The sequence below is a fragment of the Benincasa hispida genome, chromosome 8, assembly GCF_009727055.1.
Source record: "Benincasa hispida cultivar B227 chromosome 8, ASM972705v1, whole genome shotgun sequence".
Classification (NCBI taxonomy): Eukaryota; Viridiplantae; Streptophyta; class Magnoliopsida; order Cucurbitales; family Cucurbitaceae; genus Benincasa; species Benincasa hispida.
Genome location: NC_052356.1, coordinates 31135250 through 31162271, shown reverse-complemented (window position 1 = coordinate 31162271; position 27022 = coordinate 31135250). Strand labels below are relative to the sequence as shown.

Genomic DNA, 27022 nt, shown 5'->3' with positions numbered 1-27022 from the left:
ACTTTTTGTGTATTCTACTCAATAGGAATCTTTGACTCAATTTGATAGTAAATTAGATGCATTTAGTTTAGAAAACAATTACCACTTTTTTGGGGAAAATTTTAGTTAAACCTCAATTTAACAAAAATGGATATATAAATGAATCGAGACCATATTTGAATAAGTGAGGATCTCGAAGAAATAAAAACATAATATAGGCTTAAAAGAATTTATAGTAACTATTTAGACCAACAAAGTACACATTTTCTTATGTGGCTCAATCACAATAATTTTGAAGTTGAGTGTTTTTAGCTTGCTGAAAAAAATGTATGTTGATTCGTGGGAATAGTCATCACTTTTAAAAGTAATTCAAGACAAGTAACGAAGATATTATCCGATCTTAAGCGATACTAAAAATGTCGGGATCATCCCGTATCAAATTCTAATTTGTTAGATAATTGAATTACTCAACTCTCCTCATTTCAAAAAAAAAAAAATAAATAAAAAATCCTCAATTCCCCTATAGTTAAAATTAAAAAGATGTAAATGAAAATCTTAAAATAACTACACTAAAACAAAATCCAGTTTTAGTACATAATCCATCGATTAATTTCATAATTTTTCTTTTCTTTGGAGAAATATTTCATAATTTTTTGAACTAACAAAAGAAAAAAAAATACAAATCACTTTTTTCCTAAACTTTGGTTGATTACAGTTAAGTCAATTTAGTTCTTCAACTTTAATAGATAATAATTTAATAATTATATTTTAAAAATGGTAACAATTTAATCCTTATTATGAAAAATCTCTTTAAAATTAAATGTTGAATTTTATTATGTGACGATCTAATCTTTATATTCTATAAAAAATTTGATTTTTGATCAATTTAACAATCTACATATGTAAGAAATGTCATTAAATCTTAAGAATATTTTCACATTAAGAACAAATTCTTGTAAAATATAGAAACCAAAATGTTATTTATTAAAGTTTAAGAACTAAATCGCTACACATTTGAAAGTACAAGAAATAAATCATTACTAACATGCTAAATTATTACTTTAATAAAAGTTAAGGGATTAAAAATAAGACAAAATAATTTTTATCTAAAAAACTAAATTCATAAATTGGAACTGAATAAACAAAATTGTTGTAATTTAAATTCAACACTAACAAAAAGAAAAAAGTTAAAATTTATTTTTAAATATAGCAAAATAAATCAAAATATTTATAAAATAAGGTGAAATTTTAGAATCCGACCAAAAATTGGATTGAAGGTCTCCTTATCTTTTTCGTGGACTTTGTACGGAGGATGAATTTTATCCGAATCGTCTTTTCTCTTTCAGTTGTAAAGAAGAAACTCGCTTTCCTCTCTCCGTTGGAGCGCCGCCGTTAACCGGAGAAGGTGTAGAAGGTTCTATACAATAACGGCACGGAATTGCTCAGGTAAAGTATTGACCGAATTTTCCAAGGTTCCTTTGGTCGGTGAGAGAACCTAAAAATGCCTTCTGGAGCCGCCGATTGCCGGAGAAAGTGTGAACGGCTCTATACAATCACGGCACGGAATTGCAGACGTTAAGTATTATATGAGTTTTCCGCGGTGAATTAGGTCGGTGCAACATGCTAAAATGCGTTCTGAGCCGCAGATAGAACAGGCATAGCCGAGAATATTGATGTAATCGTGTCGCGAGACTCAGGGAGATGTTGCTCCGCCGTCAGTCTGACAAATACTTCTACTGGTGACGTACAAACAGCAGTTAGTTTTTTTTTCTTGCTTTTACTTTTGTGTTTCGATATCTACTCTGTATTTCTACTTAGTGCCTGAGAGTTCGTTTGGAGTGTATTGGAGTTATTCTTGAAATAGGAGTAATTCTGAAATGGTGGGAGTAATAATGGCGAATGTAAACTTGTGCATCCCTAGTTGTGAAAGAAATGGATTTCCGGCACTGCATTGTACCCAGAATTCCCATAACTTTTTCGGGTTTTCGTTCTTTCCTAGTTCAGTTTCTGGACCTGACTTAAATTTTGGGGATGCAAAGCATAGAGTTTTAAGACATAGGGTACATAAATGTGGATCTATTAAGGCTTCGTCAAATGGAGAATCTGATATTCGATTGCCAAGTGAGAATCTCCTCGAAAACGATTTTCAATTTAAGCCGTCATTCGATGAATACGTGAGGGTCATGGAGACTGTTAGAACTAGAAGGTACAAGAGGCAGTCGGACGATCCTAATAAACTAACGATGAAGGAAAATGCGAGTGTAAAGAGTGCTGAGATCACTTCCATTTCTAAAATAGATAATGGAAAAAACAAAGTGACTGATGTTCAAGGTAATGTGGATGTAAAGAACATGTTTAAACGTGTTGATCGAAAAGATTTGTTCAATAATACAGAGAGAATTACTCGTGAAAGAGATTTGTCAGGAAATAAAATTGATAGCAAAAGGAAAGGAATTTCAAGATCAAATGATGAGGTTAAGGGCAAGGTGACCCCTTTTGACTCACAGGTTAATGATAAACAACATGAAGAGAAAAGGAACATAAACAGGTCGAATTACACTGAGCCAAAAGTACCAAGGTTGTACAATGAGAAACGAATTAATTTTAAGGCTAATACATTGGATATCAAAAGAGAAAGCCACCGTGCATCTAATGGAAGTTCCATGAGAATATCGGGAAAGATTTGGGCCAATGATGACACTAAACCAGCTAAGGATATTCTTAATGCTGTGAAATATAGTGTTCAGCTTGAAAGAAACTATATTTCAGGCGACAAGGTTGGTAGAAAAAAAACTGAGCAATCCTACAGAGAGTCATCCAAAAGTGGTAAGCGGTTTCTTGAATTTACTGAAGATAGTAGCTTGGAGGTAGAGCATGCAGCCTTCAACAATTTTGATGCATTAGACATAATGGATAAACCAAGAGTTTCAAAGATGGAAATGGAAGAGAGAATCCAGATGCTTTGTAAGAGGTTTGCTGTTCCTTGCTCACTTCTCTGTCTTGCTGAAAGTTTAAATTTGACTTGGTACAAGTTTGAGATGAGAACTAACTCCTTATTCGATATGTCTTCTTTGTTTGGGCGGGGGCTTGTGAAACTAATAATCTTAAGTAGTTAAATTTCGAATTTTTATAAACATTTTTACTAGCATTATTATGGGTGGACGAGGTTGGGTACTAGTTTCTCTGGTTGTGTTAAATATTTGCCTAGTCTGGTCAGGAAGTCTTGATGCTTTTCTTCAGGGTTGAGTTTAAGTATTTCTGTGGCTTGATTTTTAGTGTTACGTTGATTGATCTTCAAGTCTTCAAGTAATTTATATTTTTAATTTAGTTTGAGGAGTTCTAACGTCAGCTGCAACACTTATTCAATTTTAGATTTTAGAGTTCAATCTAAGAACTTAGAAGTTCACTAAGCTAAATATTTGAGGGGTAAATATGAAATTTAGAAGTCTACTTGGATTGAGATAGTATATGTTAATGCGTTCAAATGATGGCTATGAACTGTTACTAGCCTATTGTTTTATATTTTATTTTTATCGCTCACACACATATTGCGGGTTATTCATTGTATGGAGACTTTCATAATCATCTCCAATATCTTTTTTATGATTTGAAATTTAATTACTAATCTGCACTCAACTGTACTATGAGGGGATCCCGAGAATACTAATCAATTATTGATTATTTGAACTTTGAGGATTATCAATTAGTCTCTCCATATTGATTCCATTGAAGGTCTTCCTTGTTAACAGATTGAATGGTGCAGACATTGATATGCCTGAGTGGATGTTCTCTCAAATGATGAGGAGTGCAAAGATTAGATATTCAGATCACTCAATATTAAGGGTTATTCAAGTGTTGGGTAAGCTAGGAAATTGGAGGCGAGTGCTACAAGTCATCGAATGGCTTCAAATGCGTGAACGGTTTAAGTCACATAAGCTGAGGTTTTTCCCTATTTCTCACCTTTACTACTTGATTAATGTAGTGAAAGTTATAGAAAAGTTCTTGGCCATGATGTTTTAAAAGACTATGAGTGGCCTATGATGCCTTTCCGCTGTCTAGAAGTGCAATTTTGATTTTAAAAAAATCGTTAACAATGCATTACTAAAATCATGATTTTATAGCTGTGCAAAACATTTCAAAATAAAAAATAAAAACAATAAAATGGAAAACAGATAAATTAATTACTTTCTTAAATAATTTATAATATCATTCTTAACATCATAGTTGTTATCTATAATAGGATCAACTACTTTCAATTTTTGCTTGTGGTATTTCTTAATCCTTAGTGGTCAAGTGGTGAAGGGCCAAGTTAGCACTCACTTATCTTTTTAATAATCCCCTTGGGTTAAATTGTTACCATAAATGCACATTGGAAATTCCATTTTCATTTCCTTGGTAGAAAAGTTGCGTACCTTGTTCAAAAAGAAAATTATGTTTCATGTAACAACCATAAGTGTGCTCTTTGGTTGTCATATAAACGACAACCGAAATACAAAATAAACCAAGTGGTCGAGGTACTTGGACCCTCCCACTCTTAAGATAATTCTCAAGCCCTAATTTATATACCAAATATTGCTTATGTTCTCCATTCCCCTCTCCCTCTATTTATAACCAACAAATATAACTAACTCCCTATCTAATTACTATTGTGCCCTTAATACCCTAATAACCCCCTAATACCGATCCTATTATTACTGGCTCCTAAAACACACCTTGTCCTCAAGGTGTGGGTAAACAACAAAAAAATGTAATTAGATAAGGAATTAGTTATATTTGTTGGTTATTGTTGAATTTCTGAATTTTCTCAATTTACTTTCTCATTCTTTACAAGAGGGTGTATCCCTCATATATACAATAATAATTGCCAAATATGGCAAAGACACTTAACGGTAAAAAGAATGGAAATAAGGAAAGAATAATAAAAAAAAGAATGAATACTAATTGCAAGAAATAACATTCCAAATGGTTAAGGGGAAGGAGAAGATTTTCCAATGTTGATCGAGTCCAGCTTGCCTTTTAAGACTTCAAACACGTTCTTGAATAGGGTTTTGTAAGAATGTTAGCAATCTGCCTCTTGGTAGACATGTAATTGAGTGAGATACTTTTGTTTTCAATTTTCTCCTTAATAAAGTGTCGATCAATATCCACATGTTTTATGCGATTGTGATGGACCGGGTCTTTGGCGATGCTTATAGTAGCTTGATTATCATAGCGTACCTCCATCGTTTCTTCTGATTTGATTTTAAATTCAGATAGGATGCTTTTGAGCCACATTCCTTCACATATTCCTTGAGCTAGCACTCTTAGTTCAGCTTTGACACTATTCCTGGATATTACTGATTGTTTCTTGCTTCGCCAAGTGACTAAGTTTCCCCAAACAAAGGTACAATATCTAGTAGTTGATCTTCTGTCTATTTTTGAGCTTGCCCAATTGGCATCTGTGAAGATTTCAATGTTTCTTTTCTTAGATTTCTTGAAGTACAATCCTTCTCCTGGAGTTCCTTTCAAGTACCTTAGTATTCTGTACAGCTTGCATATTGTCTTTTGTTGGACTATTCATAAACTGACTTACAAAGCTAACTGCAAAACAGATATTAGGTCTAGTGTGAGTTAGGAAAATCAATTTTCCAACTAGCCCTTGATACCGATCTTTGTTAATCACTGTGTTTTCTTTGATTATGTGATGATTTGTGTCAATGGGATATTAGCAGGCTTATATCCAAGCATATCTGTTTCTTTTAAAATATCAAGGACATATTTTCTTTGAGAAATGCTCAAACCTGTTTTGGAGCGGGCCACTTACATCCCTAGGAAGTATTTAAGGTTGCCTAAGTCTTTTACTTCAAATTCTTTGGCTAAGAGTAGCTTAAGATTTCTTATTTCTTCTTCATGATCTCTTGTAAGGATAATGTCATCTACATAGACAATGATAATTGCTATTTTACCCTTGTAAAGATGTTTGACAAAAAGGGTATGGTCAGATTGACATTGCAAGTACCCGTTTTTCTTTACCACTTTTGAAAATTTGTCAAATCAAGCCCTATAGGATTGTTTTAGGCCATAAAGGGATTTCTTGAGTTTGCATACCTTATTCATGGTTTTAGTTGATTCTATACCGGTAGGTATATCTATATACACTTCTTCTTCTAAGTTTCCATTAAGGAAGGTATTTTTTTATATCTAATTAGTGAAGTATCCAATCATTATTCACTGTTAAGGAAAAAAGGACACGGATAGTATTTAATTTTGCTACCAGGGCAAATATTTCTTGGTAGTCAATGCCGTAAGACTGGATGAATCCTTTGTCAACGAGTCTAGCTTTGAGCCTATCTATTTCTCCATTAGCTTTGTATTTGATGGTGAACATCCATTTGCATCCTACTGTTTTCTTCCCTAGAGGTAGGTCTGTTATTTCCCATGTGTTGTTCTTTTCCAAGGCCTTTATTTCGTCTAATACAGCTTGCTTCCAATTGATGTCTTTGAGGGCTTCCTGGACATTGTTCGGAATGTGTATTTTGTATAGTGTAGTTGTGAGTGCTTTGAACTTGGGAGAGAGATGTTTGTAGGACAGGTAGTTTTGAATGGATGCATCGTACAAGTTCTTACCCCTTTCTATTTTGCAATGGGAAGATCAATGTCTTCGGTGAGTGTTTCCGTTGTGGAGTTGGAGACATGGTTTTCCTGTTTTTCGGTTGGGTTTTGACTGAGTACTGGTTCATGTCCAATGGTTTTTTTTCTTCGAGTATAGACTAGGATCTTTCCTGCATTCAAGTGTGTTTTGATTGGAAACATCAGTTTCATGTAGAAATGGAGCACTCTTTTCAATGAAATCTGTTTCTGGGGTTCCTTCATTTTCAAGGAGAGTGGAAGGTTCAATGGTACCTTGCTTTTGAAAATAAAGTTGAGTTTCAAAGAAAGTTACATCCATGGTGGTATAGAACTTTTTAATGGTTGGTGAATAGCATTTGTATCTTTTTTGGCTTGGAGCATAACCGAGAAAGATGCATTTGATTGCCTTAGGATCTAATTTACTCATATTAGGTCGATTCTCTTGAACGAAGACTGTACAACCAAATATTTTTAAGGGAACTTGAGAAAATAATCTATTATGTGGAAATACTTCCTTAAGTTTTTGTAAGGGAGTTTTGAAGCCTAATGTCCGATAGGGCATTCTATTAATAAGGTATGTGGCTGTCAGACCAGCTTCTCCCCAAAATTGATGGGGGTGTTAGCGAAAAGCATCAAAACTCTAGAAACTTCTAAGAGATGTCTGTTCTTTCTCTCCGCAATTCCATTTGGCTGGGGAGTGTTAGGACATGTACTTAAGTGGGCAATACCTTTGTCTTTCAGAAAGTTTCTTAAGGAAGTGTTAAAATAATCCTTAGCATTAATCAATGTGAAATATATGGATTTTAGTGTTAAAGAGATTGAGAATCATGACATACGTGTTTTGAAATATGGTAGTGACCTTAAATTTTTCTTTCATTAAAAATACCCAAGTAAGTCTAGTGTGATCATTAATAAAGGAAACAAACTATTTAGCTCCTGTTACATTCTGAACTCTACTAGGCTCCCAAGCATCACTATGCATCACAGAAAAAGGATAAGAGGGTTTACAAGTACTTACCGGACTTGAAGATTCGCATTGAAAACCCTAAGAACCTTTATTAAAAATATCTAGAAAAATTTGTTTCAAAAATAAAAAATTGGGATGTCCTAAACGATTATGCCATAACATTATTTGTACTATCATAATTGTCTTTAGAAACAACAAAAGTAGATTTACTATCGTAATTGTCTTTAGAAATAACAAAAGTAGATTTGCTAAGACCTAACTCCTTGACTTGAGACTTAAGAGCATTCAGTATGTAGAGACTCGAGGATTCCTTAGCGTTGCCAATCATCCTCCCCGAATTCAAATCTTGAAATATGAAATTATGTGAGTAGAAAGTTGCACTGCACTTTTTCATAAGAGTTAATTTGCTTATGGAAAGGAGATTGCATCTAAGGTTTGGGACATGCAACATATTTTCTAAAACAAGATCTTTAGATATAAAAACATTGCGAGTTCCCCCATTACTTTAGAATAAGTACCATCAACAATTTTTACAGTAGTTTGACTGCGTCTGCTACAGTGTGTGTAATTAGTTACAAGTGAGATATCACCTGTCATGTGATATGATGCTCCGGAATCAATAATCGAAGTATTGCAATTTTCTTTGGTTGCATTAAGAGCACAAAGGAAGTTACCTAATTGTGCAACTGTTGCTACACTGGTTTCTGATGTTTTTTGAGCAGATTTGGGTTGACCAAAGAGTTTTTGAGAAGGACCAACTACTCTTTAGTAAACACATTATGTTCAGGATTGAAGTTACCTTCAGTTGTTGTACTTGCTTGGTAGGCCTTTCCACGTCTATCTCTTGTACCTTTGTTTGGCTTCCAATCTGGAGGTTTACCATGAATATCCCAACACACTTCTTTAGTGTGCCTTGGTTTTCTACGGTGTTCACAGCATGGTCTTGGTTTTCGTTGTCGATTATCAGTTCCTGTGTAGTTCTGATTTCGATTGTAATGGTTATCATGAGTATTTATACGTACCTCATTACCAAGGTTTCGAGCAATTAAAGACGATCCTTCAGATGCAGAGCTTGCAGTCACTCCTAACACTAATTTCTTCCTACTTTCTTCTCTTCTTACTTCTGCAAAAACTTCTCTAATGTTAGGTAAGGGTTTAATAGCTAAGATTCTACCACGTACCTCATCTAGTTCTTTATTAAGGCCAATAAGAAATTTGAACACTCGTTTCTTCTCAACTATCTTTCTGTATGTGGCTCCATCTGCAGTGCATTCCCACTTGTGACTTTTAAATACATCAAGTTGTTGCCAAAGATGAGACAATTGAGTGAAATAATGAGTAACTTGCATATCCCCTTGTCGTAGCTCGTGAATTTTACCTTCAATTTCAAATGATTTCGCTGTATTTTCTTGGTCAGAATATGTTTCAGGAGCTACTTTTCAGATTTTGCTTGCAGTTGAAAAGAGCAGAAATCCTTCCCCAATCTATGTCGTCATGGAGTTGAGCCATGACACAACCATATTATTTTTCACTTTCCATGTCTTGTATTTTTGATCAGCTTGGTTTGGGATAGGATTTTTGCTTGACAGATAATCTTCCTTTTTCTTTTCCACATATAAACATCATAACAGATTGTGACCAATAGAGATAATTCATTCCATTTAATTTGTGATTAGTAATTAGAAGTATGGTCCCTTTTGTATTTTTAGAATTTATGGATGCCATAAAGAATCAAGGAAGAATAAAGAAAAAAAAGTAGTCGGATAATTGATAATTGGCAAGACAAAAAGAAAGGGAAAAGGAAAAGACAGAACCTCCCAGACTCGAATAGAAGCAAGCTGTCCTCCTAGATCCGGTTGATAATCCTCCTAGACTCGGTTAATATTCTGACCTGATTGAACCCCCCCCCCAAAAAAAAAAAAAAAATGATAATCGAACACGACTTAATGAAAGAAGGCATGACTTCGATACTCGATTGAAACTGCTCGACTGATACCATGATTGAAAAAATCGAACAACCTCGAGACTGATATTGGTACGTCTCATAATCGAACGACCTCAACTGATTTCAACCGACGGCTTTGACCTCGACTGATATGGAAAATGATAATCGGCAAGAGAGCACAACCTCGACCTTGACTGATATCAACCCACGAACTTGACTGATGTGCTTCGAGCACGAATTTGAGTATAGATTTGTATGTACTCGAAGAACACGAAAAGACTGGTGTGAGCACAACTATGAAGCACGACTTTGCTTCGGACGTGAAGCTCCAAGTTATGGATGGTGGTTTTTTGATGCACAACTTCAAACAAATTGGTATGTTGTTTGAAATTTCAATGCTTTGTTTTGCTTTGCTAGGGTTTCAGACGTGAAACCTATGAAGATGATTCAGAGAGACAACTCTGATACCATGTTGAATTTTTGAATTTTCTCAATTTACTTTCTCATTCTTTACAAGGGGGTGTATCCCTCATATATACAATAATAATTGCCAAATATGAAGACACTTAACGGTAAAAAGAATGGAAATAAGGAAAGAATAATACAGAAAACGAATGAATACTAATTGCAAGAAATAACATTCCAAATGGGTAAGGGGAAGAAGAAGACTTTCCATATTTAACAGTTATAAATAGAGGGAGAGGGGAATTGAGAACATAAGCAATATTTGGTATATGAATTAGGGCTCGAGAGTTATCTCAAGATTGGGAGGATCCAAATATCTCGAACACTTGGTTTATTTTGTATTTCGGTTATCGTTTATCTTTCAATATATCCGGGTTCTATCAGCCGCATCCAGGAGTTAAAATGTGAACGATAGTGTGAGGGAAAACAAAACTTGTTCTAATTTCATTTAGATGTAAAACACCCGAAGGAAGTTTAATAGGTCAAGAAAGGATAAAAAGGAAATATGAAGAGGCGTGAGGGGGGAATATGCTCATCGGATTTTATATTTAATTCACTCTTAGAAATATGAAGTATGGGGCTGTTTGGTAACTTTGGGAGAGTTGGTTTAGGTGGGCAAAAAAACCCCAGCCAGTGTTTGGCCCACTGATAAAACAAAAACGATGAGTTTTTAACAAAGCACCATTTTACTCCCTCTCAACGCGCTCTAAGCTTTTAAGTATAACCCATCAACTTACATTTTTAGATAGATTTGATTTTTTTCCTCATAAAGTAACTACCTTCATTGAGGGGAAAAAACAAGAAAACAATACAAGGACATACAAAAAAACGGAGTCCCCAAAAAGGGAACCCACTAAAGAAAATGGATCCAATCAAGCAAAATAGTGCCTATAGAATATTTACCCAAAAAAAAAAAAACTACAAATTCGAAACCCAACATGAAACATGAAACATATTAAGGGCACAAGTATTGTTAAGCTCCTTTTTCAACCCTCTAATCACTCTATTAGAGTAGAATTAGATATATTTGTGATTTAACGTGGTATTAAAGTAGGAAATTCCCCCATTAAAACTCCTAAAATATAATTTCCTCTTCAATTCATATTGATTTCTGCTTGATGGGCCTTTCCAAATTTTCAAGTCCACAAATGAAGGGGAGTGTTGAAGTATTAATATAATTAAATTTACCATAACCCATGAACTTAAGCTTTTTGAGTGGTTGGTGATTTAATAAAAAGTCTTTGGTCCTAACATTTCTTAAAGAATCTTGCACCCACTAAAAGATTTACTTAGAGAGAATTCGAATCTTAGTCTAATAATTTATATGGTAATCATTAATCAATTGAATTGGAAAGTGACAATACGCTGAAAAATAACTCAAATATAATAGAAAACATAAAAATTTTAAAATGGAAAAGATATTTACTTTCTTGCATTGCCCTGTCACCAAGAATGTTCTCTGACTAACCAGATTTATATACACCACTGCCCTTGATGTACTTGGAAAAGCGAGGAGACCTGTGGAGGCACTCAATTTATTCCATGCAATGCAGGTAGGCAGATAACTACCTACCTTCATTAGGATTTGCAGTCTTGGTTTGTGCATGTTTACGTAAATAGATGCTGAAATTGATAGAATTCTACTAACCCTGGTTGTATCATCTCTGTTTCCCTTCAGCAACACTTTACCTCATATCCTGACTTAGTAGCATATCATAGTATTGCTGTCACTCTTGGACAAGCAGGATATATGAAGGAACTCTTTGATGTGATTGATAGCATGCGGTCTCCTCCAAAGAAGAAGTTTAAAACAGGGGTACTTGAGAAGTGGGACCCACGGTTGGAACCTGATATAGTTATCTATAATGCGGTGAGCCATAATCAATAGATTATTTTATATCTTACAGGCAATTTTGTGGAAAGAATGTTAAAGAGCAATATAATCTTGTTATGAATAGTTTTGCTGTTTTGCTCATAACATATTTATTTTTAGATCGGGAAATTTAATTATGATAATAATCTAGATTGTAGTGAATATTTTATTGTGATGGTTCCATGATTGAGTAAAGATTTAGATTTTGTATACATGGTTGGGTTTGTATTTACACATCTTTCTTTTTTCCCCTCCTTTTGGATAAAAGCACCACTTTTATCATGACAAATGAAAGAAATATAAGAAGAGGCCATAGGAAAAAATAGGCTCTACAACAAAAGTGGGCAACCAAAAACGAGAGAAATATACACGAAAACACTAATTCATCAAAAAAGGGAGAAAAATCCCAAAACAAGTTGCAAAAACCTAAAAGGGTCTAGTGAAGGTGAGAGTTAGCGGCCATCTAAAATTTGGGTTCCAGAGGTTTTTATTATTATTACTATCATTTTGTTAATATATATTTTTTTTTTTGATAGGAAAAGTTAACATTTTATTTAGATGGTATGAAATGACATAGTTGAGTCTTCGAAGCATTGTTGATTTTCTTCATGTTTTCATTTTCCATCCTACATACTCTTGCTATTTCCCTTTCTATTTTTTTCGTAATTTTAAATTACTCAGTCATTAAGGTAAGGCTCCATCATGCTTCCTTCATTTGGTGCAAGTACATGTTTTTTTCAAAAGTAATATTTTTTCAATCTCTCTTCAAATTTATAACTTAACTCATTGTTATATTTGTTCATTATTATTGTTATGAAATGCTAATAGAAACAAAAGGATTTCTGAATTCTTTATTTAAATATATCTTGCATGGGGTTTCTTACGAGTTGTTCATTTGTAGTAGCCTTTTTATTTCTTTCTTTCAGGTTTTAAATGCTTGTGTTAAACGAAAAAACTTGGAAGGAGCATTCTGGGTCTTGCAGGAATTGAAGAAACAAGGTCTACAGCCTTCCACCTCAACATATGGATTGGTCATGGAGGTAGTTGGTCCTTTGATTTCTTTCTATTGTTCATGTGGTTTGCAAGTCTATTTTGAAATTCAGAATGATTTTTCTAATGCTTTGAGATGCTGTGAATGAAAAATGCTTGATTTTGTGCACCCAAGAAGGGATGTTCACTCATTAAGTTGCGTTGGATCCATTCAGATGTTAGTGTTAAATATTATTCTTACTTTTTGATTAGAGAAAGTAAATGGTTTTGGGTATTGCATGGACATGGATGGATATATTGGGTTCTGAGTCTTGGAAGAGGGTTAGTCCTACTTGTAAAAGGTTACTGTGAATTAAGGCACTGAATGGTAAGCTTAGAAAGAAAGAAGACTGAGACTATTCTTTTTGAGACGAATAGAAATAAAGGATGCCAATATTTCGTGCAGTTCGGCTTAGCCTTTCTCACTCAGTCTCATATGAGTAAGTGCACGCTTGGACTTGGTCAAGGATGCATTTTCTGGTTAGATGATGCCTTCACTTATCAGAAGCAGCATTTGAAGGATTACTTTCGTCTATCCTTCACAAGGGTATTAATAAGCTATTTGTTGAAGGTTGAGTTCATGTGTACTTAAAATTATTGTTCACAGGTTCATGATTGTTTAAATGAAAATTTTAGTTCATGCACTGTTGAGAATGAATTAAGGTAACCCAATTTCCAAAACCAGTTACCTAATTATTTCACAAGTTTCTTTTTTCCTTATAAAACAAAAAGTCAGTTCTTTAAGTCAACTCTTATAGATTTTGGTAGGCCTTAGCCTCAATTTTATTTATCAACAACGGGGGAAGTATTCAAGAGCTTCCCTATCTCTCCCAAATTTTCCACAGAAAACAATTACAGAATGATAAGCCAAAAAGATACCTCTCCACATACACTCACTCTATATTTATAACAGAAACCTCACCCATAATAAACAATATTGCCGGGCCCACTTGCTACCTGAACTAACTACCTCATGTATTTCCTTCCTCTCTTATGCTTATGTATATACACTTTAATCCCTGGAGGCCTATCATTATTCACCCGCCAAAGAGCCAACTTGTCCTCAAGTGGAAATTTGGAAACTGAGATGTGATCAAGTCGGCTTGTTCCCACGTAGCATCTTCAGGTAAGCTGTTTGCCCATTGAATCAACCTAAACTAACTACCTCATGTATTTCCCTCCTCTCTTATGCTATACACTTTAATCCCGGGAGGCCTATCATTATTCTACCGCCAAAGAGCCACCTTGTCCTCAAGGTGGAAATTCGGAAACAGAGATGTGATCAAGTCAGCTTGTTCTCACGTAGCATCTTCAGGTAAGCTGTTTGAATTGCAACTCAATAGCTGTTGCTAGCTTAACAACAAGTGACCCAAGAAAAGAAAACTATATGTCAAGGAGGTAGTCTGGAAAAGAACTAGAAGTAAGGTGCCCCTGGAGCTGGGCAAGTTCAAGTCGGACGTCTGGTGTGACGTCGGACGTATTACATATCCTACTCGGAAGACCATGGTAATACGAGTAGGGTGTTACCTGCGTAGGGAGAACACTGGGACATACAGCCTTCCTTACAGGGAGAGATATAAAGAGAAGACCGTTTCGTGCTTTCTGCCCATTGAATCAACATTTCCAGCACACCCTCCTTCGTGGGAGACTGCCTTAAGCCGAGAACTGGTTCAGGTGTAATAGCCTTTGATAAGTCAGGTGCTAATGATGGTATAGGGAAAATTGGTAAATTGGTGCCCACTACTTTCCTGAATACTGACACATGGAAAATGGGATGGATGCCAGAGTTTGGAGGCAAAGCAAGGCAATAGGCCATAGGTCCTACACGAGCGATGATCTGAAAAGGGCCAACAAAACGCGGAGCAAGCTTTGGATGAGTATGTTTACTAATGGACGATTAACGATACGGTCGAAGCTTGAGATAAGCCCCATCATTGACATCATATTGCACGTCCCTTCGTTTATCATTGGCTGATTTGGTCATCTGTTGCTGTGCTTTCAAAAGTGATGCCTTCAAGTTCTTTCACATAACATCCTGGTCCTGTAACAAAAGATCGATTTCGTGTACCATGCTAGACCCCTTAGCATATGGCGGCAAAGGGGGTGAAGGGCATTCATAAACCACCTCAAAGGGTGTAACCCGTGTAGATGTGTGGGTAGTCACATTGTAACTAAATTCAGCCCACCACAACTATTTAGACCACTGTTTGGGCCCATGGTGAAACAATGCAAGTATGTCTCCGCACCATGATTGACCACCTCTGTTTGACCGTCGGTCTGTGGATGGTATGCGGTACTCCTTTGTAATTGTGTTCCTAATAAACGCATAAGTTCTTCCCAAAACAAACTTGTGAATATCTTATCGCGATCAGAAATAATGCTTCGAGGACAACCATGTAAACACAATTTCTCGCACAAATACAGCAGCAACAAAAATGGCAGTAAAAGGGTGTTTGAGGGCAACAAAGTGAGCATACTTGGAAAGCCAATCAACGACTAGTAAAATTGTGTCAAAACCTTTCGATTTGGACAACCCTTCAATGAAATCCATGCTTATATCGTCCCAGATTTGCTCGGGAATGGTAAGAACTTGAAGAAGACCGACTGGGAATAAAGTTAAATACTTTGCTTGCTGACATACAACACATTCCGCCGTGAATGCACGGACTTGAGCTTTCATTCCTGCCTAATACACCTCATGGGATGGACGTTGATTAGTCTTCAATGCTCCTTGATGCCCTCCTACTGGGCTATTATGAAATTCAGCTAACAGTAATGGAATCGTTGGTGAATTGGCAGGGAGAACCAATAGGCCACGATATGTTAATAACTTCCCATTGAGAGCATAACCCGCGGGAGTTGGATGATTATGAAGCAAAGCCTGCAAAATTCCATTAAGAGTGTCGTCTTCTTGGATCTAACTAACAAACACTGATGTATTAATTCCATCAACCACACTAAAAAATTCAAATACCATGGCTGGTGGTAATCTGGATAGAGCATCTGCTGCTGAATTTTCCTTCCCTTTCTTGTATTCAACAGTGAAATCATATCCCATCAACTTGGCTATCCACTGTTGATATTCCCCAGCAATTACTCTTTGTTCAAGTAAAAACTTAAGGCTGCACTGATCAGTTCGCACCACAAATCATTGTCCCAAAAGATATGCCCGCCATTTCTAAATAGCAAATACAATTGCCATCAATTCCCGTTCATACACTACCTTATAACAATGAGCTGGAGGTAGTGGTTGGCTAAAATATGCGAGCGGTCGTTGGTTTTGCATCAACACAGCACCCACACCTACTCCAAATGCATCCATTTCAACTACAAATGATTGAGAAAAATCAGGTATACCCAACACCGGAACCGACATCATTGCTGATTTTAGGCGTTGAAATGCCTCCTTGGCCTCGGGGCCCCATGTGAAGCCACCTTTCTTCAACAATTGAGTCAATGGTAAGGCAATTCTTATAAATAAAAAAAATGGTAAGGAAATTCTTATTAAAAAAAATGGTAAGGCAATGAACCCATAATTAGCAACAAACTTACGATAATATCCGGTAAGGCCCAAAAACCCTCATAACTCCTTGACATTCTTTAAGGCTGGCCAACTAAAATAATATGACCCAAGTACTCAATGCTTGCGACTGCAAACTGACGTTTTTTGAAATTTGCCACCAATTGATTCTCCCATAGCAAGCCCTACACTATTTCCAAATGTGCGAGATGATCCTCCATGGAAGAGCTATAAACCAGAGTGTCATCAAAGAAAACCAACACAAATTTCCTCAAATATGGTTGGAGAATATCATTCATAATTGATTGGAATGTGGGGGAATTTTTTAATCCGAATGGCATGACCAAGTATTCGTAATGGTCTTCATGTGTTCGAAAGGCTGTTTTGTGCACATCGGATGGTCTCACCCTAATTTGATGATATCCTGCCTTTAGATCAATCTTAGAAAAAATCACAACCCCAAATAATTCATCAAGTAACTCATCAACAATAGGAATTGGGTACTTCTCTGGAATAGTAACGTCATTCAATGCACGGTAATCCACACAGAAGCGCCAACTGCGGTCTTTCTTTCTGACCAGCAGTATAGGGCTTGAAAATGGACTCCGGCTAGGTTGAATTAGTCTTGCCAACAGCATGTCCTGAACCAATCTTTCGATTTTATCCTTTTGGAATTATGGGTACCTACGACTTTACATTGACGGGCCCAATCCTTGGTTGAAGTTCGATGGTGTGGTCGTATTGATGTGCTGGAGACAATGCACCTAATGGCTCAAACACTACCGAAAACTTCTGCACTAACTCTTGAATTGCACTTGGGAATGTATTCAATTCTCTAGGTCCGTTCTCTTCTCTATCAGTGTTGGCCGTCTATTCCAAGACACTAAGCTCAATCAGCATCCCCTAATCTTCCTTTGCTAAAGACTTCATCATCGATTTGAGGGAAATCTGTGATTTAACCAAACTCCAATCGTTGTACAAATGCACTTGCCATTCCCCAATCCAGAAATCCATCTCTGACAAGTGGTAATCAAATTGGATCTTCCCTAAAGTTTCCAACCAAGTAACTCCCAATATTGTTCGTCATCACTGCTAAGAGGTAAGGGTAGAAAATCATGTATAATTGATAATTTAGAAATAGTTAAGAGCACACCTCTACAAATTCTGCGGTTCGGACGGTCCCCCTGTTCCAAGCACCTCGCCATACCCTTCGGAAGGTGACACCAACAACTTCAACTCAGCCACTACTTCTTTCGATGTAAAACTATGCGTCACACCGCCGTTGATTAATATGACCACTTCCCTTCCATGAATTTTTTCCCTTTTATCTTCACAGTTTTCGAAGAATCAAAACCAGCCAACGAATTCAATGATGATGTTGCTATTTCCGCTTCTGGAGAGTTTGCAACCTTCCCCTCATACATTGTCCCTTCTGATTCCTCTAGGTAATCAGTCAAATCTTCACCTTTTGTATGACAAACACGTTCAATTCCTCTTTAGGGCATTGATGTCCAGTACTAAATTTTCCATTGCACTTAAAGCATAGCCCCTTATCCTTCTTAATTTGCATCTCGATATTAGTCAATCGGTGTTAAGGATCTATCGGTGGCATGGGCTTACCTCCAGACGACCACGTTGGTGTTATCGAAGTCGAAGACGTTGTTGAGCTTCGATGAGGACTGATGGTAATTGTGCGAGCCAAATTACCCATATTTGCATTCATGTTAGCGCTCGTATTGGGCCCATTTGAACTTGACGAGCTAAATGTGGTTGACCCAGTTGGCCCATTTTTTGTTGAAGCATTTGGGCTACCCAACACTCCTTGGATCTGCTTAAGTTCAATCGCCAAATCGTCTTATATTACTTGGGCCATTTCCATTTTGGTCGTAAGGCCCATTGGATCCAACTTTCTCATTTCACTTTGTATATCCTCCTTAAGCCCACACACAATTTTACTTTCTAGGGCTGCATCACTCATGTCCTTCAGGCCAGCCGAAAATTGTTTGAATCGCCGACGATATTCTTGGACGGTGGTTTCTTGCTGCAGTTTCATCAACCTCTCGTGTTTATCTCCCTGATCGGTTGGTTTGAATCGCCTCCATAACAATTGTCGAAATTCCGTCCGGCTACCTATTTTGACTTGATCATTTATGAGGCCCCAATTATAAATACATATAAACGTAGGGGTAAGAAAGTAGGAGAGGGGAAAAAAGTTTTGGTAAGAACTGGGCAAGCTTAGCTTGTAGGAGATAAATTCCAACCCTCTTGAATGTGCTAGAGTTTAAGGATCTTTTTCTTGTTTCTTTATTAAGTACTTTCCTTTTTGGACTGTAATTTCCCTTGAAGTTTATAAATAAAATTGTCCAGAGCATTGCTCTGTTCTTGGGAACTTTGTTATGCTTTTGGTGCAGGCGAAGGAATCCTAACGCATTGGTATCAGAGCCAACAAACTTCAAACCTGGGAAAAATGAGGGCAAAGAAGAAATGAGTGATGGAGGAGAAGATTGACAACCATACCAAAGGGAGCTACAACAACCTTCAACACTCTTAAGCAAGCCATGGTCACCCTCCCTTTTCTAACCCTCCCTAACTTTGAACTACCGTTTGTTATAGAAATCGATGCATCCAGATCCGGATTGGGAGCTGTCCTTATGCAGGAGCACAAACCAATTGCGTACTTCAGCTAAGGTTTGTGAGCAAGGGCCCAAGGGAAATCTATTTACGAAAGGGAGCTAATGGCAGTGGTTTTATCCGTACAAAAGTGGAGACCATATTTATTGGGGCGCAAGTTCACAGTCATCTTGGACCAAAAAGTCCTCAAATTCTTATTAGAACAAAGGGAGGTCCAAATCAGAGGTGGCTGATCAAATTACTCGAATATGATTTTGAGATTCTTTATCGATTAGGACTCAACAAGAAGGCTGCCAATACTCTGTCTCGAAGGCCACAAACAGTAGAACTGATGACATTGGTAGCCCCCTTGCTACCAAATAATACAACAAGAAGTAAAGGCATACATGGAATTACAACAAATAATTAAGAAGATTAAGGAGGACCCCATGAGTGTTGCCAAGTTCACCATTGAACAAGGAGTGTTGTTGTAGAAGGGAAGACTGGTCATATCGAAGAACTCCGTATTCATCCCCACCCTGTTGACGACCTTCCACGATTCCATTTTGGGGGGACATTTCGGATATTTACGCACATATAAAAGACCGGCAGAAGAGCTTTACTGGCATGACATGAAAAATGATGTCAAGAAGCATGTGGCCGAGTGTATGATATGCCAACGGAACAAGCATGAGTTATTAGCTCCGGTAGGGTTGTTGCAACCATTACCCATTCCTTATCGTGTATGGGAAGATATATCAATGGATTTCATGGAAGGGCTACCCAAATCCCATGGGAAAGACTCCTTGATGGTAGTAGTGGACCAATTGAGCAAATATGCCCACTTCATCCCATTGAGCCATCCATTCACGATAAAGAAGGTAGCCGACGTTTTTATCTGGGAAGTAGCACGCCATCACGGGTTCCCTCGCTCCATTGTATTAGATCGTGACAAAATCTTCGTGAGCAGCTTTTGGATGGAGTTGTGTGCAGCCCATGGAGTGGCGCTCAAGTGGAGTACGGCTTTTCACCCCCAAACGGATGGTCAAATGGAGAGAGTCAACCATTGTGTGGAAACATATCTCAGGTGCTTTTGCAACGAACAACCCAAACAGTGGTACAACTCCATTCCTTGGGCCGAGTATTGGTACAACATGACATTCCACGCGTCCATCAATACCACTCCTTACACAGTGGTTTTTGGGAGACTCATTCCTCCCCTAATATCCTACAAGTATAGGAAGACAATGAACGACACGTTAGAACAACAATTGTTAGAACGAGACTGGGGGTTGGTGGCACTCAAGGAACATTTGGCCTTGGCTCAAGAAAGAATGAGACATTATGCAGAAAAACATCGTAGGGAAATTCAATTTTGAGGTTGGCAACCTTGTATTTCTTAAACTACGACCGTATAGACAGCACACGTTGGCCGAACAGAGGTGTGAAAAGTTAGCCTCATGTTTTTATGGACCTTATAAGGTGGTGGACAGAGTGGGAACAGTGGCCTATAAATTAGAGCTACCCAACGATGCGAGGATACATGATGTCTTTCACGTTTCTCAGCTAAAAAAATGTTTGGGGAAGGTGGCCCAGATTCAGAATCGGCCTCCAGATTTGTTCGATGATTTTAAACTGCAAATGACATCGGGAACCATTTTGGGAGTCTGTTGGAACACTACCTTACTCTAGGAAGAATGGCCGGTTAAATGAAGACATTAACCAGGAAGTGAAGCTACATGGGAAGGAATGATTGGAATGAAGCAGCAGTATCCTCAATTTCACCTTGAGGAATACATATAAATGGCGGGGGGAAGTATTGGACAAGCTTAGTTTGTTGGAGAGGAATTCCAACCCTCTTGAATGTACTGGAGTTTAGGGATATTTTTCTTGTTTCTTTATTGAGTACTTCTCTTTTCGGACTGTAATTTCCCTTGAGGTTCATAAATAAAATTGTCCAAAGTATTGCTTTGTTCTTGGGAACTTCGTTAGGCTTTTGGTGCAGGTGAAGGAATCCGAACATCATCTTGCCATTGGTACCAGTCGAAGGCTTCTCCTTCCAAACACAACTCCACAGTGTCGAGTTTATCCTTCTCCGTCAAACGATTCACAATGAAGTATCTTTCGACCTGATGAAGCCAACCATCAACGTTTTCTCCTACTTCACCTTTAAAAATTGGGACCTCTAGCTTGCGTAGATGCATATCAAACTGGGGAACTTCACGGTTATTTGGAGCGCACAGAGCACTAATTCCATTGTGATTCACCAGGTTAGTGCTCTGATCACTCTTCATCCCTTGCACCGAATCTTCTTCCATTGGTTTTTCCCTTTAGTAGTGATCGTCCGTTCCGTTGAGGCTGTTTCTTTCAATCCGCTGCCCACGTGTCCATCCGTTGCATAATTATCTCCAAGTTCTCGATTCTTAGCTCTGCCTTTACCCGATTCGCTTCGACCTCTGCAAATCGAGACTCAAACTTCCCTTCCAATTCCCCTACCTTATTATATAGTCTGGTCATCTTCTCTTCCAACTCTACTACTCTTGTTTCCATTTTTCCACCATTCCAGAAACAACCGCTCCGATACCAAAACTGGTAGGCTTTAGCCTCAATTTTATTTATCAACAACATGGGAAGTATTCAAGAGCTTCCCCTATCTCTCCCAAGTTTTCCATGGAAAACAATTACAGAATGATAAAGCCAAAAAGATACCTCTCCTCACACACTCGCTCTATATTTATAACAGAAACCGGGCCCACTTGCTAACCAAACTAACTACCTCATGTATTTCCCCCTCTCTTATGCCTACGTATATACACTTTAATCCCTAGAGGCCTATCACATTTTCAATTTAGGTGAAGACAAATAATTTAATCGGTTTGTACCTCCACTATTAAAATTTGACAGTCATTCTACCATGACGTGAAGGATTTGGGAAGCATTTGATGAGACTCGGCCACTAGCTTCTGATTTTTGCATCTCGTGACTTGTTTTTGATGGCTTGTGTATTTTGTGGTGTACTTCCAAAATTTTAACGTTGAAAATTGATATCTCCTTGGTCATATTTTATTAATATGTTTCCTGGTGTGATTTTGCTTGGCACTTTGGTCTATATTCTTTCTCTTGTAGTGTCTTGAACACATTTTAGTAAAGCTCAACTTAGTTTATTTGTTTGTGCTGAATTTCCATTTTCATGTGCAATTTTATTTACTGAACGAAACATTTTTCATTGAATGATAGGTGATGCTTGAATGTGGGAAGTACAACTTGGTTCATGAGTTCTTCAGAAAAGTGCAGAAATCTTCCATTCCTAATGCTTTGACATATAAAGGTAGTCGCAGTGTGCTTATTTGTTTCTAGTTATATATTTGCTTAATGCTTTAGCTTGTCAAACTTCCAGTTCTTGTCAATACACTTTGGAAAGAAGGAAAAACAGATGAGGCTGTGCTGGCCATTGAGAACATGGAAAGACGAGGGATAGTAGGGTCTGCAGCTCTTTATTACGACTTTGCTCGTTGTCTTTGCAGTGCTGGTAGATGCAAAGAAGCCCTGATGCAGGTATTTCATAGTAAATTTTTGTCGTTTCTTTCAGCCTTAAATTTTGAAAAGGTTTATTTTGGTTTTTTCTTGTGTGGATATTTTATATATTATTATTGATTATTTCGAGTTGGTTCAAAATGTTATCTCCCGACTTTGAGGTCTATCTCCTAAGAAGGGAGAAGGAGAAGTGGTTTAGTATTGAAGAAGAAATTAGTCAACCTGACTCAATGATAAGTCAAACGATATGAGGATTTGGTTTTTCTGTTTATTACTCCCTCTTTTTTGTTTAAGAAATATTGAAGTTGAGGTTAACTAATCACGATATCTTAAAAATTCTTGAAACCTTTGAACCTTCCTTAATCTTGCCTACAATTTCGTGATTATCTTTATTGTCAATTGTAATGTTTTGGCCTTAGACATCTCTTTCTGAGTGAAGTGCTGGCACCTTAATATTCTTAGCCTCTCCTCTGGGAGGTCAATTTTACTTCATAATTCAAACTGAGTTTGCACTTCCTGGTTGCAGTATGATTACAAGAATGATAATTAGTAACTAGACCTTGTTATTGTTTACAGATGGAGAAGATATGTAAAGTTGCTACTAAGCCTCTTGTAGTGACTTACACCGGTTTGATTCAAGCTTGTTTGGACTCAAAAGACATAAGAAGTGCAGTCTATATATTCAACCACATGAAGACCTTTTGCTCCCCCAATCTTGTTACTTATAATATGTTGTTGAAAGGTTACTTGGAACATGGGATGTTTGAAGAGGCTAGAGAGCTGTTTCAAAATTTGTCAGAGCACGGACGAAACATCAGCACTGTATCTGACTATAGGGATCGAGTATTACCAGATATCTATATGTTCAACACCATGCTAGATGCATCTTTTGCAGAAAAAAGATGGGATGATTTTGGCTATTTCTATGACCAGATGCTTCTTTATGGGTATCACTTCAACCCGAAACGTCATCTGCGGATGATATTGGAGGCTGCTAGGGCTGGAAAGGTGGACCTTTTAAATTCAACTTCTTCTGCTTTCCTTATTTCTCCCTCGTTTATAGGTTTTTTTGAAGTTTATCCCACCACTAGCCCATTTAAATTTGGACAGTTCATTACTCAGCGTGTATAATTTAAGGTAGCCCTAGGAAAGTTGTTTCTAATTGACGATAATCTTAAATATTCTGCATATGTTAACGGAATGTAATGGTAATAAGAGATAATATCATGAAAGTAATTGGAAGCAGAATTCGACCATTTTCCCCTGATATTTAACTTCGTAGGAATATCAAACATTGATCATTTGTTGAAGTATTGAATGTAATCTATCATGAATTTCAAGATTGAATGGTATGTTGGCCACTTCTACTGAAGACATATGTATATCATGGGGTTCACGTTCATGCCTGGAAGTCGAGTTCTGCTTCTGTTTGTTTACCCAGAAATTATACTGAGAATTGAAACTAGATTTCTTTATGTTCTGTATTTGATTTGGTGTCAATTTCTGCTCTACCAAAGGAGTAAACCAATATAAGTCAATTGCTTAAACTTGTTACAGTTTTGCTTTCAATTAACCACGGACTTCTGTTAAACAGGATGAGCTACTGGAAACAACATGGAAGCACCTTGCTCAGGCTGACCGGACTCCGCCACCGCCGCTCCTCAAAGAAAGGTTTTGCATGAAGCTGGCTAGAGGTGACTACTCTGAAGCTCTCTCTTGCATTTCCAATCACGATAGTAGCGATGTACATCATTTCTCTGAGTCGGGTTGGCTAAATTTGCTGAAAGAGAAAAGATTTCCTAAAGATACTGTTATTCAGTTAATTAATAAGGTTAGCATGCTTCTTACTAGAAATGACTTACCAAATCCGGTGTTTAAGAATCTGCTATTGAGTTGTAAAGAATTTTGTAGAACTAGAATTAGTGTAGCTGACCATAGACTTGAAGAAACTGTGTGTACAAATGAAACCCAATCTGCTGCCGTCGTGCGTATTTAGCATAATTTTGAGAGGAAATAATTTTCTTTTGCTCATTCTCTTGTCCTAAAGGAACTAGAAAATGGAAATCAGTATTTGTACAACTTATTCTTTATTTAAGGAATTGAGTTTCAACTTTAGTGTGTCGTTGGTCAAAATGACTTGAGGGGTTTAATATCCGGTACCGTGCAAGCTGGCTCAGACCCTCGTAGATATAAAAAAAAAGTCTTGAGGATTGTTGATAATGGTAGTTCATATTTATACGGCTAAGAATTGATATATTGATTTTTTTAGGAGTTTTTTAATAGGAAAAATACCTCTTTTTGGTCTTTGTAGTTTTTATTTGATTCATAGGTTTCAAAATGTTATATTTTTACTTGGGTTGTGTTTTCGTTTAGTCATTGGGCCTCAAAATGTTCTATTTTTACCATTAAATTTTGGATTTTGTTTTTGCTTTTGCTTTGTCCAAAGGTTTTAAGAACTATACTTTTACATTTAGTTTTTCACTAAATACTAACTTTAATTTCTTTCTTTCATTAATCTCAGACTTTGACATTAATAGTATGAGTTCACGCCAGTTGAATTATATTTAGTGTTAATTTTACTATTTTTTTGTCGCATTTAAAATTAATTAAAAAAATTCGCATCGTAATTATTTAATTAATTAACAAAAAGTGAGCATTATTAAAAATTGATGAAAGTGTAAACTATTGAAATTTAAGAATCAAATGAAAACTAAAGGCTCAAGAGTAAAAGCGTGATATTTTGATTTTAAAATTTAGAGATAGAAATAATGTAACGTTTGGAATTTAGAGACTAAATAAAAACCGGATTAAATTTAGGAATCAAATGGATATTTCTTCCATGTTTAATATGAGAAAAATAGTTGATTCGGGGATAAGAATCAAACTCAGAATTAATATAAAAGTTTGACCCATAAATATAGTGTTCTTAGTTGAGTAGGGGTTTACCAACCTTTACATAAATCAATGTCATAAATATTTGAGTAGTCTTTCATACTTAGTAAAGTCTATTTAATAATATATATAGAATTTGAATTTCTCATTACTCCTTTCACTGTTAAAAGAAAAGGAACAAAATAGACTGCACGTGGGAAGGATCTCAGCAGGCTTCTTGTGATTGAAAGGGAAAAGTTTAGGGTTTTAATGTTTGTGATAGCAATTGCTCCTTAAGGATTCTGCCCTTTACATAAATCACTGATGGGATGGACAGCTATAAATTTGGTCCCTCTTCTTTGCCTTTGTTTGACCATCCTCATGTTGAAAGGCCCTCCAACTATATTAAGTCGTCTCTCAAAGTTTTTACTTCACAATTCAACAAATTAAAAGAAAGATATTCCGCTCGAACCTACAACCTCTAAAAAACGTCATTAATATCTTAATCTGTTAAGACATAATAGTATGAGAAGTTAATTAGAAGAGTTCTGCTCATGGTTTAAGTCGGGCATGAGTTTGTGAAAACTTGAGGTTGGGAAATTTAGTATAAGTCAAGTTTCAATTATGCAAAGACATAAGTGTCTTTGCTTTTAAGTGGAAGTTTGAACCGTTGACTTCTTGGTCGAAGAAATAATGTTTTATAGTTCAACAATTGTAAAGGTGAGAGATTGAATCATCAACTTTTGAAAAGATAATTGATATCTTATCCACTGAACTATACTCATATTAATTTGTAGATTCGAGTCTATAAATATAATATGAGTATGCAACCAATGTGGTTATTAAATCTACTAAGAACAATGATTAGATGTAGCTTAGATTGCACCTAATCCACACTCTTTTTTCCTTTATACACAAAAAAATAAATTTTTTATTAAAAAATTACCAAAGACAATATTTTATTGAACAATTGTTTGGACTACACAAAGATAATCCAATCTAAGTAGCACATAAGTATTTAAGCAAATTCACATACAAAATATAAATTCAGTTTTTTTTGAACCCATAAACTTAATTGATGAGCTAAACAAAGATCCCTACAAACAAAACTTGAATTTATTTTGCCTCTCTCTCTCTCCACCAACTTTTCTCATATGCATTGGTTGACAAATCATGTTATGTCCTTTTTGCATGCACCTTCCATCATGTGAACAAAAGACCTTCCCATTGGACAAACATGGGAGCAAATGTGTTGGCATAATTTTTAGAGTTTTTTTTTTTTAAAAATAAATAAAATAAAATAAACCACTTAAAAAGTGAAAAGTTAATTTATCATTTCAATAAAAAGAGAGAAATTGAAATGAATTGTAATGGTCCAATAAGACCAAAAGTAGGACAGCCTAACAACAAGAGGAAGAATATTTGCAAAAATAAAATAAAAAAACAACTTGGCAAATGGCATATTGGCAATTGTCATTATAATCCTTAAATAGACATACACAACTGTTTGGTTGGTAAGGATTTTTAATTTATGGGATTTTTAAGAAAATCTTCTTTCTTTTTCTCATTTATTGATTTCTAATAATAACAGGAAAAAAAAAAAAAAAAAAAAAAAAAAAA

General features: G+C 36.3%; 1 protein-coding gene across 2 annotated transcripts; it reads left to right on the top strand.

Annotated features, from left to right (window-relative positions):
- The first annotated feature begins 1267 nt into the window (after positions 1-1267).
- LOC120083006 (pentatricopeptide repeat-containing protein At1g30610, chloroplastic) lies at positions 1268-24626 on the top strand. Of its 2 annotated transcripts, none has more exons than XM_039038477.1 (9): positions 1268-2950; positions 3729-3920; positions 11475-11518; positions 11711-11835; positions 12765-12878; positions 22235-22325; positions 22395-22552; positions 23108-23539; positions 24126-24626. In XM_039038477.1, exons 1-9 carry the CDS (start codon positions 1857-1859, stop codon positions 24525-24527), a joined length of 2652 nt encoding a protein of 883 aa, XP_038894405.1. In that variant the 5' UTR covers positions 1268-1856; the 3' UTR covers positions 24528-24626. The 2 variants fall into 2 exon arrangements, with proteins under 2 accessions (XP_038894405.1, XP_038894404.1); XM_039038476.1 differs by having other exon boundaries at positions 11437-11518; positions 11644-11835.
- Positions 24627-27022: the final 2396 nt, after the last annotated feature.